General features: G+C 40.4%; 1 protein-coding gene across 1 annotated transcript; it reads right to left on the bottom strand.

Annotated features, from left to right (window-relative positions):
- Positions 1–420: 420 nt before the first annotated feature.
- Positions 421–2,732, bottom strand: LOC137175169 (mucin-22-like). The gene has a single exon (XM_067580876.1). It carries the CDS (start codon positions 2,545–2,547, stop codon positions 421–423), a length of 2,127 nt encoding a protein of 708 aa, XP_067436977.1. The 5' UTR covers positions 2,548–2,732.
- Positions 2,733–15,095: the final 12,363 nt, after the last annotated feature.

Genomic DNA, 15,095 nt, shown 5'->3' with positions numbered 1-15,095 from the left:
ATACACATATAAACATACACATACAAGTACATAGCCCATAGTATTAATAGAAAGGGTTACGTTGGGGAAATGGGAAATGAGGTCAAGGCCAAAACCAGTGTTTTTATAATGGGATTTCACATGGACGTCAGTACAGACATTCTTGCTGACTTTACAGTAGCCATGACAGCAGTACCAGGAAAGATGCAATGATGAGACTGGTCTTGTAACTTACTCCACTTGAAACTTCTGTAAATGTTGAGAAAAGGAAAAGAAACATTGTTTAAACAAAAAGTTCTGTAACATCTTATATTTTTGATTAAGTACCTCTCACCATTGTTTACATGCGCCATGCACAGAAATAGATGTGGTGTCAATGTTGACTTAAAACATTTGCAATCTGAGTGTTACTAGGAAGGGATGTGGATGCAAATCCAAGGTCTATGTTGTGGTAGTGGTAGACTCACCAGCTGTTGTTGATGATCCCTCAGTTGTACTTGAACTTCCCGTTGTGGTAGACCCACCAGCTGTTGTTGTTGATCCTTCAGTTGTAGTTGTGCCTCCAGTTGTGTTAGACCTTGCAGTTGTAGTTGTTGACCCCTCAGTTGTAGTTGAACTTCCAGTTGTGGTAGACCCACCAGCTGTTGTTGTTGATCCCTCAGTTGTAGTTGAACTTCCAGTCATGGTAGACCCACTATCTGTAGTTGTCGATCCCCTAGTTGTAGTTGTAGTTGAACTTCCAGTTGTAGTAGATCCTGCAGCTGTAGTTGTCGATCCCTCAGTTGTTGAACTTCCAGTTGTGGTAGACCCTGCAGTTGTAGTTGTTGAGACCTCAGTTGTAGTTGCTGATCCCTCAATTGTTGTTGAACTTCCAGTTGTGGTAGACCCACCAGCTGCTGTGGTGGATCCCTCAGTTGTAGTTGAACTTGCAGTTGTGGTAGACCCTGCAGTTGTAGTTGTTGATCCCTCAGTTGTAGTTGAACTTCCAGTTGTGGTAGACCCACCAGCTGTTGTTGTTGATCCCTCAGTTGTTGTTGAACTTTCAGTTGTGGTAGACCCACCAGCTGCTGTGGTGGATCCCTCAGTTGTAGTTGAACTTCCAGTTGTGGTAGACCCTGCAGTTGTAGTTGATGATCCCTCAGTTGTAGTTGAACTTCCAGTTGTGGTAGACCCACCAGCTGTTGTTGTTGATCCCTCAGTTGTTGTTGAACTTTCAGTTGTGGTAGACCCACCAGCTGCTGTGGTGGATCCCTCAGTTGTAGTTGAACTTCCAGTTGTGGTAGACCCTGCAGTTGTAGTTGTTGATCCCTCAGTTGTAGTTGAACTTCCAGTTGTGGTAGACCCAGCAGCTGTTGTTGTGGATCCCTCAGTTGTAGTTGAACTTCCAGTTGTGGTAGACCCTGCAGTTGTAGTTGTTGATGTCTCAGTTATAGTTAAACTTCCAGTTGTGGTAGACCCTGCAGTTGTTGTTGTTGATCCCTCAGTTGTAGTTGAACTTCCAGTCATGGTAGACCCACTATCTGAAGTTGTCGACCCCCCAGTTGTAGTTGTAGTTGAACTTCCGGTTGTAGTAGATCCTGCAGTTGTAGTTGTTGATCCCTCAGTTGTTGAACTTCCAGGTGTGGTAGACCCACCAGCTGCTGTGGTGGATCCCTCAGTTGTTGTTGAACTTCCAGTTGTGGTAGACCCTGCAGTTGTAGTTGTTGATCTCTCAGTTGTAGTTGAACTTCTAGTTGTGGTAGACCCTGCAGTTGTAGTTGTTGATCCCTCAGTTGTAGTTGAACCCCCAGTCATGGTAGACCCACTATCTGTGGTTGTCGATCCCCCAGTTGTACTTGTAGTTGAACTTCCAGTTGTAGTAGATCTTGCAGTTGTAGTTGTTGATCCCTCAGTTGTCGTTGAACTTCCAGGTGTGACAGACCCTGCAGTTGTAGTTGTTGATACCTCGGTTGTAGTTGTTGATCTCTCAGTTGTAGTTGAACTTCCAGTTGTGGTAGACCCTGCAGTTGTAGCCGTTGATCCCTCAGTTGTAGTTGAACTTCCAGTTGTGGTAGACCCTGCAGTTGTAGTTGCTGATCCCTCAGTTGTTGTTGAACTTCCAGTTGTGGTAGACCCACCAGCTGCTGTGGTGGATCCCTCAGTTGTAGTTGAACTTCCAGTTGTGGTAGACCCTGCAGTTGTAGTTGTTGATCCCTCAGTTGTAGTTGAACTTCCAATTGTGGTTGACCCACCAGCTGTTGTTGTTGATCCCTTAGTTGTAGTTGAACTTCCAGTTGTGGTAGACCCACCAGCTGTTGTTGTTGATCCCTCAGTTGTAGTTGAACTTCCAGTTGTGGTAGACCCAGCAGCTGTTGTTGTGGATGCCTCAGTTGTAGTTGAACTGCCAGTCGTGGTAGACCCAGCAGCTGTTGTTGTGGATGCCTCAGTTGTAGATAAACTTCCAGTTGTGGTAGACCCACCAGCTGTTGTTGTTGATCCCTCAGTTGTAGTTGAACTTCCAGTTGTGGTAGACCCACCAACTGTTGTTGTTGATCCCTCAGTTGTAGTTGTTGTTGAACTTTCAGTCATGGTAGACCCACCAGCTGTTGTTGTCGACCCCTCAGTTGTAGTTGAACTTCCAGTTGTGGTAGACCCTGCAGTTGTAGTTGTCGATGCCTCAGGTGTAGTTGAACTTCCAGTTGTTGTAGAACCACCAGCTGTTGTGGTTGATCCCTCAGTTGTAGTTGAACCCCCAGTTGTTGTGACTCCAGTGATTGTTGTTGTTGGTGCAACAGTTGTGGTTGCCTGTACCGCAGCTGGTGTAGTAGCAAGTTGATTGGCCACTATTGGTAAAGAATAGAATCTGTTCTTACACACACATTATTTTTTCGGGACTCAAAGAAAACCTTCACTTTTTATCACAGCAATCAGTAACTTACCTGTAAGCATCAGCAAAGTTGATAAGATTAGTCCAACACCCATTGTGTCTGCTCTTGAACCTGCAAAATTCGACAGCACAGTGACTCACTCACAAAAGCAATATATAAACACCTAACATTTTGATATAATGAATGTTTAATCTACAATGATCATTAAAAGTGTGTAGAAGCGTTTTTTACTTCAAAAAATATATAAATGAAACTAGAATTAAATGAAACTAGACTAAATGCATGCAGGAAAAATATTTTTGAATGATTGATTCAATCAATATAAGAGTTCCTCTTGCATATTTAATTCAGAGTTCAGTTTCTTCTCTTCAAGCACAGAATAATAATAATTCTGCTTTAAAATCCCATGTTTCTAATTGACTTCCACGTGGCCTGACAAAGATTAATTAAACAAACTGGAAGTCCCTCTTTACAGCATCTCTGTCCTACATTTCACAGTAAATGTGTCAAATTTACTTCAACAAATAATATAGAAATTAAGTGTGTCAGAATAGCAAAAGTGAGGTATTTGCTTTAAATTGCTTAAACATAGTCACACATATAGTGCCATACCTAACTCCCCTGCTAGATTTTGTTTTCATCACTGAGCAGAGCTGAGAGTAGAATGTTCTTACCACTAATTCATGTTAAATGCTGAAACTCTTCTGTAGCCTTTACCATTTCAGCCTAGTAATAATGGACCTTACACAGCCTGAATATTTTAACTTATTATATTTTTTATTTTGCCATAGCAGTAATGCACAGAGGTAACTACCATAGTTAATGATTACTCCATTCCATTTATGTGTGCCAGTAAGTCATAGTGAGACTCCATGCACAATGCCAGAACCCTGAAACTGGAAAACCTACTTGAGATGACACTTATATTAATGTTGGCAGTTCAAAAAGTCAGCCATAAAACAGTTCTTTAGCATAGAGCTACATCTATAGATAGTGTAAAATTTTTAAATTATTGTAGAGTTTGTGATATTAAACTCGTATATCTAAGTCAAGACAGATAGTAGTGATATCACACGGAAATTAACCATGGTATTTACTTTGAACTGAGTGCAAGCAGAAAGAACATTTGCAGAGAACAGTTATACTTTAATGGATTTTCTTAGATATTCATTTTTTTTTACTTTTAGTACAGCCAAAAGGCCTTATAAGGGATATTATGATGTGGCATGATTATAGACTAAATTAATACAAATTCATTAAGAATCTTTGCTTTTGTTTTAAATCTTTATATTGTTTTGACATTAAAAAATTAATATCTTGCTTTGACAAATTTCAGTTTTGTCATAATAACCAAGGAAAGAGGTCGAACATTAAGTAATTAAGACCGCTGTAGTGTGCATAGCATAATTTTTATACAGATAAACTCAAAAAAAGGATACCTTCTGTCTGTCTGTTTTATTTATCTTATTGCTCAGTCAATCAGGTACTCAATCAAATAAAGGTGTTGTTGACATAAGGTGCTCAAAGTGGTATAGAAATCTTAATTAAAATGCTTTGATATAAATATGGCATATGCTAAATACACATACCCATACAAAAGTCATGATTTCATTTCATTTCAAGTTGTCACAGAGTCATGTTTTTTGGACTCTTTGTGTTTTTGTTCTGTTGGGTTCCTGTGTTCACTCCTGTGTGTCTATTAATTCCAGTTCTTCTTTATGGTTATTGAGCCTGTTAAGTTTTCTGTCAGTATGGTTCTTGGTTGCTATTATCCTCCATTCCACCAGAGACCTCAGTCTTTCTCCCTGTTATGTTGAGACTGGACTGCGTTGGAGAGGACTGATTTAAGTTGTTTCTCTAAAAGATGTGGCTTGATAGTAAGTTGCCTTTATTTGTTGTCTTTGTTTTTTATTACAGTCTATACTTACATAGCTTACTCTGTCTTAGTATTAAGAGGTTTGTGTTTTCTGGGTTTTGGTGATCAGTTTGCTCTGTTTCCCTTCTGTGTTTCTGCACTGCTCCCCAGACTGTTTTTCCTTCCACACCTGTGTTGCATCTAGCCTTGTTACCCCTGCCCTGCTTTGTGTTTCCCCCACACCTGCCCTGTATCAGTCTCGTCAGCCCTGCCCTGCTCGCTGTGTTTCCCCTAGCCAATCGGCTCCCTGTCTGTTCTCCTGTTTTGTCACCTCACTCCCCTCTCCTGAGTTTCTCCACTCATCTCCCCACCTGCACCTGATCTACTCGTTAATTCAGTTTTAAGCCCTGGTTTTCTGTTCAGTCTTTGTTGGATCATTTGTTCAATTTGGTCGCCTGCCTGCACTTCTATGTCCTGTTCCTGACTTAGTGACTAAATATGTTCTCCAGTTCCTTGTTCCTCCAAGGAATTTCTCTGAATAAAGTTTTAACTAACCTAATTTAAAATGGTGATTAAATAAAAGTTAAATTATTATTGTAATTTAAATGCAGTTACAGCACTTTTTGTTGTTTTAGTTCCTTAACCACAATTATACTCAATAAACCTGTTTTTGTTTTCTAAGAGTTAATATTTGATTTCAGGTTGTAGTATATAAACACTGGAGGTGAATGTCATCAAAGCTACATTTCCTTTTACACAATTTTGTTAACTGTGACACTGATGTGACACACCAGGGCAGGACAAAACAAGACAAAAATTCTGAATAAATAATATAATATATAGTAAGTATAGTAATACAGGATGGTAAAGTAATTTGGTGTTCATAGAAGTATAATGCAACCTTTAAGACCTACTTCAAGCTCTAAAGTAATCTCAGTGTGGAAAATATTTTACATTGCAATTTAAAGAAAGGTGAAAGTTTGTTTTATTCTTTGGCTAAAATATGCATCCGTCTGGTCAAGTATTTTAAAATACTAAACTAACACATTTATCTTAAGGACATAGCTTTGTTACAGTTTTTTACCTGTGCACTGAATGAGGAGACGTCCATTAAACATTCAATCAGTTCAACTGTGGAAGTGCTACTAGCTACAGAGGTGTGACTAGCAGACCTTGACCCCTCACTTTGGAGAGGGGCAAGCAACAGAGATTCCTCCAATAACCAATATGGTATTACATTGATATTCTTTTATTATAGCTCTAGGATGGATGAAATCACAATAGGATAATGAGCGAAAATAACAGCTAAAAGTAATGTTATGAAGCAAGATTTCACAAGAAATTGCCAAAATAATACATAATATGCAATCAAATATACATTATAGTGAAGCATAATTTACAATTTAATAAAAGTATAGACACAAAAATGTACTTACCCCAAGCAACAGTCAATTATGTTTTTTAGAATAATGTATAAATATGAATAAATAATGTCAGCTCCTTATTTATTATCCTGGTGCTTGTCTGGTCTTCTGTTGCCACATTTGTTGAGGTCTTTTATATATATCGCTGTAAACTAAAGGTAGGTGACGTTACAGGTGGGTCATAAATTTTATTGAAATGTTTTTACACAACAATGATGGAAAAAAGTGATTCACTCCCTAGACAATTGTGAGCACTGTTATTGATGCATTCCACATAAGTTAACTAACTGGGTGTGTATTATCTATTGCTTACGTAGGTTGAGCTGGTGGATACTGATGACATCCACAGTGATCATGAAGGTACTAATTATTTAATTGTTCTACACAGATTTCTACATAAAAGAAAATCTACTTATTTAAAGTAGTTATGTCTATGGCATTCCACTTATTCCACCTAAGTTAAGTAACTGGGTGGGTATTATCTATTCTCTAACACAGGTTGAGCTGGTTGATACTGATGACATCCACATTGATCCTGAAGGTACTAACTATTTAATTGTTCTACACAGATTTCTACATAAAAGAAAATCTGCTTATCTAAAGTAGTTATGTCTCATACATGTTTTTCTTTGGCATTATCAAAGTGTGTCAGGATCAAATGAATTGCATTCTGCTTTCACTCCTCCCTCCCCTCTTCCAATCCTCCACAGAGAATGTGCACCTGGACAACGACCTGGACAGAGACCCTGAGGCAGCGTGTGACCCTAAGGCAGTGTGTGAGTCAGACTCACAAGATAAATAATGTCCCAGTAATGCTGGTAGTTCACCCTCAAATCTGTACTACATCCTGCATTTTTACATGGCAGACAAGCATTTCCTCAGTGCATCTGTTTTATTTACTGTATGTTTCTGATTCTACACAAACTGTTCCACAACCTAATCTAATTTCTAAAGTAGATGATCCAGTTCTGCTGGATCAGCCCATTGAAAGGCTTCCAGCTCTGTCTCTGTGCCAGAATTTTCTTCAGTTAAACAAAGACAAAACTGAAGTAATTGTTTTTATAGCCAAGGAAGAACCTTTAAAAGTCAGCACTCAGATTCAATCAGTAATGTTAAAAACCACAAACCAAGCCAGAAATCTTGATGTAGTCATGGACTCAGACCTGAATTTCAACAGCCACATTAAGACAATTACAAAGTCAGCCTACTATCACCTGAAGAATATATCAAGAATTAAAGGACCTATGTCTCAGCAGGATTTGGAAAAACTTGTCCATGTGTGGCGAGGTTGGATTTACTCCTAGAAATTTTTACAGTATAATATTAAAATGTTGCAGACAATGCCAGCTAGAGGTTTAAAGGAGCCTAACCCTCCACTACATAAAATACATGCAGGTTCTTTGGTTATCAGGTTGTTATTGAGCAGAGAATAAGACACAGAGTTCAATTGCAAAGGTATAAAAGTTTATATAAAAACTGTATATTAAAAGTTGTCCCAGCCCAAACCCCAGGACCATTGGCCAGTCTCTAGTCCTTCTTTGGTCCACTTAGGCAGTTCAAAGTCCTTCCCAGAAGGGATGCGATAGGGGCCCCCCTATGAAACAGTCCTCCAGACATTCTGTTTCATGGGGGGATCCAGGGAGACATACAGAGGAAAAAACACAGCAAAGCAACACAAAAACACTTTAGCTAAAAACTGACCCCGTCACATCCTCCCATAGCTAAAGGTTGGCAGTCTCTGCAACCCTTAATGTCCAAACCGGGCTGGTGGGATACCCCAGTTGAGGTGCACTGGTTCCACCTCAATACCTATGAGGACGTTAGGAGCAGGAACTGGAGCAAGTGCATTGTTTACAGGCCCAAGAACACAATAAAACCCAGGTGCCTCATCAGATCTCTCTGTGCTAACTGGTGGGGCCACAGGCCTATATTGTAAAGGGGGGCCTGTACACAGCTTAAGAGAGTTCCTGTGCAAAACCTTCTCTCTTCCTCCCTTCTCTGGTCATACTCTATACACTAGGCCTGAGTCTCCGACTGTCTCCAAAATAAGGTGAGGGTCTGGATCCCAACGCCCATGTAACTTTCCTCGTCCCTGTCTGTTCCTATCACGAACCCATACCTGCTCTCCAGTCAATAATGGTGTCGCATTAGCCCTCTGGTCATAGTGCTGTTTCGTCATTTTTTTGTGTGCCAGACCATAAGCGTATGTCAACTTTGGTCTCGAGCTCAACCACCCAGCCCACTGTTTGATTTCTCCTGTACAACCCCTAACCCAACGTCTACTTGAAGTCTGAGGTGTCGGCCGAACATCAGGTAAGAAGGAGCAAATCCCGTGGCAGTATGGGCAGTGTTGTTATATGCTTGTAACAACTCAGGTAGGTACTCTGGCCAGCTATTCTGTTTTTCGGCCTCCAGGGTACGGAGCATGGAAAGCAGGGTTTGATTCATCCTCTCTACTCTTCCATTACCTGTATGGTGATACGGAGTAGTCCTGCTTTTAGAAACCCCATATAAATCACAGAGCTGTTTCACTAAATCCGACTCGAAATTGGGGCCCTGATCAGAATGAAATCGAGTAGGGCAGCCAAAAGTCTGAATTATCTGAGACCAGATGGCACATACTGTGGTCTTGGCTGTCTGATCGCGAGTGGGCATAACCCAGGCATAGCGAATGAACATATCTGTCATGACCAGAATATTTTGGTACGAGTCATTTGGGCCTACTGAGGGAGAGGAGGTCAAAGGCTATTACCTCTAGAGGGAGCTCTTGGTTCTATTCTATCCTTCTGCAAGCTGCAAACAACATACTCAGACTGGAAGCCCCATACCTCTTTCTCCATGTCAACCCAGAAGAAGCGGCGTCTCAGGGTAGTCAACGTCCTCCCTGCCCCGGCATGTGCTGCTGCCTCGTGGTGTTGTCTCCAGACCTCTTGACGCTTGGTACCTGGGCAGATAATCTTTAACATTTGCTCATGGGTGTCAGGGTCAACAAATCTGCGACACAGAATTCCTTCATGGATGCAGAGCCTCTTGTATTGTTTTAGCAGTTTAATGGCGCCAGCAGTGAGTGTACTCCATTCAGCTCCATAGGGACAGGAGCCTCGCTCCATATACCTCTTTGTGGCCTGAATGTCCGGGTCGGCCTGTTGCTCTACCACCCAGCCATTATCCTGCACCAGGGAGTCCTCTTCTGGTTCCACTGCTGCTGTAATCACGCCTGCAGTGCTGGTTGATGACTGCTCTGGTGTGGGACAAGCTGCAGGAAACCGGCAGAGGGCATCTGCATTGGTGTTCTCCCTTCCAGCACGATACTTCACCTTAAAGTTAAAGGATGCCAGCTGGGCCACCCAGCGTTGTTCCACTGCCCCCAATCTCGCAGACTGTAAATGAGCAACAGGATTATTGTCTGTATACACAATGAACTCAGCTCCAGTCAGGTAATCTTTGAATTTCTCGGTAATTGCCCATTTTAAAGCTAACAGTTCTAACTTAAACAAGCTGCAGTTAGTATCATTGCGCTCTGTGGGATGTAGGCTTCGACCGGCATAAGCAATTACTCCTTCCTGGACTTGAGCCAATAGGCTGTTTTTTCACGGTCCTTTGGGTCCACCTCTACTTGACAGTGGCCGCTGGCAAGGTCCAAGATAGAGAACCACTCGGCCTGGGTCATCAAGGTCAGGGTCTCTTCAATCCTAGGAAGTGGAAAAGCATCCTTATGCGTGACAGAATTCAACTTCCTATAGTCAACACAAAATCTCCAGCTGCCATCTTTTTTCCTCACCATAACAATGGGGGCTGCCCAGGGGCTGGAACTTTCAGTGATAATGCCGTTTTGCAACATACCTGCTAGAAGGGCTCGCATGTCTTTATACAGCAGAGGGGGGAAAGGTCGGAAGCGTACTCTAAAAGAGTTTGCACTGCAATTGACACTAAAAAGGGGAGTCATAGGTGGCCTGTGGATTATTCACCCCAGCTATAACTGGACTTTGAAAACTAGCCCAATCATATATATATGGCAGCTAATGAATATCAAAATGTTGCTATGGACTAAGACAACAGTTCAATAAAATACTAGAGACTATAGTCAGTAAAAATGGCAGCAGAAAGGACTATTGTGTGCTCGCAGGTAAACACAGGAGGGCCAGTGGGGGAGCAGTACTTATCACAGAGAGGGGGTGATCGCAACCACACCCCTCTGCCATTCGCTGTTGCCTTCCCCCTTCCTGGTCACAGCAGTAGTGTCTTGGCCAGGGATCATCACTCGTCCACGTTGCAGGTCCCCTCGGGATGAGCCAAGGCTAAGGTTGTCATGCTAAAAGTGGTTCCTCCACTGTGTTGGTTGCTACTGCCCACTGCTTCAGCCCTCTTTGTGCTGCTCTTCGGCCCTCCACGGCTGCCTGCTCCCCGTGAGCAGTCCTCCAGCACTCACTTATCCCTTCACAGGTGTCCCTTCGTCCCACCCACCTCTGGGTTTCAAAGTGACAGTCTGTTTCATTGGGGGACCCAGGGAGACATACAGGGGAAAAAAAACACAGCAAAGCAACACAAAAACACTTTAGCTAAAAACTAACCCCGTCAAACATGCATTTATCTTCAGTAGACTTGACTACTGTAATGCTGTCTTCACAGGTCTCCCTAAAAAATCGATCAGACAGCTGCAGCTGATTCAGAACGCTGCTGCTCGAGTCCTCACTAAGACCAAGAAAGTGAATCATATCACTCCAGTTCTCAGATCTTTACACTGGCTTCCTGTCTGTCAAAGAATTGACTTTAAGATATTACTGTTGGTTTATAAAGCACTAAATGTTTTAGGGCCAAAATACATCTCTGATCTGCTGCTACATTATGAACCATCTAGACCTCTCAGGTCGTCTGGGACTGGTCTGCTCTCTGTCCCCAGAGTAAAAACTAAACATGGTGAAGCAGCGTTCAGTTTTTATGCTCCACTTATCTGGAACAAACTCCCAGAAAACTGTTGATCTGCTGCAACTCTCAGCTCTTTTAAATCTCAGCTGAAGACTTTTCTGTTTGCCACTGCCTTTCATTAAACCACATTAAGGGTTAATATTTTACACTGCACTGTTACTTTTATTCTTATTAGCTTCTTTTTTATTTCCAAATTTAACACTTTTTGATTGTTTTATGTCTTTTTACTTGTGTTTCTTTTAAATTCTGTTTTAATGCCTTTTATGTTCTATGTAAAGCACTTTGAATTGCCTTGTTGTTGAAATGTGCTATACAAATAAACTTGCCTTGCCTTGCCTTGGGTGGCTTACCATCTCCACCACCAATACCTTCATAACACATTTTGTTAAACAATCTTCTGTATGTAATGATAATCCATGAGAGACACAAACTGGGAATAATACCATCCATAATCATGTTCTTCATCCAAGGTGGCTAAAATCCTACTTGTTGGGTAATGAGCCACACCTGGTGGCATTTACCTGAAGCAAGGTGGAGCTCATAATGAAATAGCATCTCTATAGTTGGAGACTATAGAGAGACTCACCTTTTCAGAGAAGTGTCACATATGATGTCATATGGGTGAGGTCAGTTACATAAACATACCTGGCCCTTTGTGCCAGTGGGTGTTGGCAGGAACAAGTACACCAGAGGCCCACAGTCCTGTTGAGACAGAACAAGGTGTCACTGTAGGTTTTCTCATCAAACTCTCCGTCCATGAACTCCTCATACAGGGAGTGCAGCTCGGACACGTTGGCCACTCCGTGCACGGTAGGGTTGCTGTACTGGTACCAGTGCACTGGTCTGTTTTTGGATGGCAGGGTGATGCTGAGCGCACCCAGGATGATTTGAGTTGTAAACACACTAATCCATGCATTTTCCTCTTCCGATTCCACTGATCAGCAATTAAAATAACCTTTCCTCAGACAATCTCTTTATAGAGCACAAGACACACAACAAAGCATTTTTGGAAGCAAGATGAGCAATCCAGTAGCAGATGATTAAATAAAATCCTGGCAGAGAAATTATTAAAATAAGACAACCTGTTTTCTAAAAAGATTGCATGAGTAAAGTCTGCAAAGGATACTAATCCAGCAGTCATTCCTTAAAAAAATAACTGATTGATATCAAAAATGGTTGATGATTAATTTTCTGTTGACTTAATCAACAACTTTCATCTCATGGTCTTCTCATGAACGCAAATAATTGCTTTTAATTTGACAAGCTTACATTATTAATTTCTAGTTGACATTGTGGGCATATGTGATGCGCTATTGTGTGCAGCTTTGTATTTTGTATATTGTGTCTTGTGTGTTTTTTGCTTTGTATTGTTTGTCATTGTGCTGTTATATGTTTTAATTGTGAGAGACCACAGATGAAAATTAGCTTTAAGCTAACTCTGGTGCAGTACATCAAATGTTAACATTTATGTTTAACACTGTACATGGTCCCAATAAATACAACACAATAACTAATTGTTTCAGCTCTAGATTACAAGATGTGCTTTTTTAACCTATGTGCAACATTTAAATTACGGGCATTTAAAATGAATAAAGACTATTGTCCTATTATTCATTTCAGACCTCAATAAAAATGAATCGCAGGAGACAAGCAGCAGGGTCGGTCACTGTTTTCGTGACATTGCTTGGCCGGCAGATTAAAGCAGTGGGTCTTGAAAAAAATACATTTCCCGAAAAGTTTAGAAATAAGCAATAAAACAGCCCCCATCAGTTTAAGACACCGTTTTCATCCCAGCCACAGTTTAAGTGATTGATTTTTTTTAGAATATGTTTTGGACTGAATATTTGATGAGGTATGGGCCACTTGCAATTTAGTTTGAGGTTGCTGTTCCTTAGACAAGAGTAGCTGCTGTTAAGCTTTTAAGGACTAAAGATGCGGTCTGTCACATAATTCAGGCCCAAATTGCTCTTTCACTAAAAGGTGTAGCAGTTTTGCCTTCTATTATTGACAACCATAAAGACAAAAAATGTGTTTCTTGCTACGTAGGACTTAGCTTTTAAGCTAGCTTAAAATTGTGAACTGAAAGTTTCTAGTAAGATTTATGGTAAACATTATTTTGAAGTCTTTTGCAACATAACAGCCTTTTAGAACTTTTTTGTGTGGGCATTAATGTAAAATACACTGGCAATGTTTGAATCTTGTGCTGATACTGATGCTTACACTACATTTGAGGTGATTTAAGAACAATGTATGCTATCCCTCAGACTGTTTTGATGGTATGTGGATAAATATGTCTTCTCTTCCTGAACAAATTTGATTCACTGACACCAACAACAAAGGCTGAAAAAAGCTGATAGTAAGACACTATTATGTAATTTAAACATAACAAATCACACAGCAGGGTTTGATTGTCTGTAAAAATCCCCATTGTCCTCATAAAACTCCTGAGGGGTGTTCTGTTAAGCGAGATTAGTGGGTTAGCGAGGTATGTTGAGCCTAAAGCCAGGGTTTTCAATGTCACGAAGGTGGCTCTCTTTTAACTTGGCCACATCACCATGGTAACTCATACTGCAAACCTAACCTGGTCCGGAGCAGGGTATGTTCCAAGTTTCGGCTTAAATTGGCAATAAAAAGTGCCGCCCTTTCACTAACTACCTGATTTGCTGCCAAGTCTGTTTAAAACTGCAGCTACTGCAGCTATTAGAACACCGATTAGAAAATTGATTAGTCTTTTATGATACTTACCATTCATTTGATATGTCATATTGTAAATTTGTAATGGTGCAAGAGGTTAGGGTTACATGCGGGATGGGATCTTGTTACAATACATCAAACTGTATTTCAAATTTTAAAAAAACTTATAATTGTTATATTATAAACAAAAAACTAATGAAGAAATACTTTGGTCAAAAATAAATAAATAAATAAATGAATAAAATTGATCAGTCTATTGGTATTTCTCACAGATAATTTTCAATCTATAATATTAATTTCACTTTGATTTGGCCAAAACCTAAAGTGATTTCCACGTATCCTTCATTGTGGGACAGGGTCAGACTTAAATGCACTTCTTGAGTATAATGTTTAAATCTGCAGCATCATGTTTAAAGTTTAAGAGCTCTGAATGTGTGACGCAGGGTGAGTGCATTGAGTAGTAAGAAAAATATATTAACTAATTACGAATTAGCTTTTTAATTAACGAATTTACACTATCAGCAATTTTCTGCCAGCATTCCCCGCTCACCTTATTTGCAACAACAACGTTGCTTTTAGCTGTGATAATGTATTTATATTCTTCATAGCTCTCCGTTATAATGATCTGTTCCTCCTGACTGAAACAGATGGCACGCGATCAGTCCATTTTGTGCAGAAAAGGAGTGAAATGATGCGCCAAATGCCCCTTTTTATGGGAACATGCACCGAGCCTGAAGCAGAACACCTGAGTTAGCAAAGAAAGTTCATAACCACCATTGTGATACCACTTATCTCTGATCGGGAGTTTAGGGTTTGTCGAGCCAGCTCACACAAAGAAAGCCTGGGTATGTTGAACTTGCTTTGTAGTACACCTCTCTGACCTCAAACACTCCCTGATCAACCTTCTCCACCAAAGACGATAAAACACCACGAGACAGATTCAGTTCTTTAAAGATTTTGTATTCTGATCATTGTAAAGTTTCTTACAGAAATTATACAAATTACCAGGGAGCTCCCAGAGTACAGCTGTGCATGGTTACATAAATACACTTTGTATAAATAAGAAAATTGACTGTACATTGTTTTGACATATATATTATGTATACCACGACCTTTGAAACTAGTCTATGCATAGGTTAAAATTGCAATATGCAGCCTGCTCTAAGTAGCATGTGTTCCTTCATTTAATTTAAGACACTTGTACACTTTAAAACACGTCTGTGCAGTCTATGCTTTATTATGCTTTTTAAATTTGCTATTGTATCAGATAAAACTTAAACGTTGGTTTTACTTGATACAATAGCAAATTTATTTACATGCATTTGGAGACAACAGAAAGGTTCACATTAC

The sequence above is a fragment of the Thunnus thynnus genome, chromosome 22, assembly GCF_963924715.1.
Source record: "Thunnus thynnus chromosome 22, fThuThy2.1, whole genome shotgun sequence".
In the NCBI taxonomy this organism is placed as follows: domain Eukaryota; kingdom Metazoa; phylum Chordata; class Actinopteri; order Scombriformes; family Scombridae; genus Thunnus; species Thunnus thynnus.
The sequence above is the reverse complement of the archived record's forward strand: the minus strand, read 5'-3'. Positions and strand labels throughout refer to the sequence as shown.

Coding starts and splice junctions, on each gene's coding strand:
- LOC137175169 (XM_067580876.1), bottom strand. CDS start 2,547: ATGACTGAAAGTTCAACAACAACTACAACTGAGGGATCAACAACAACA.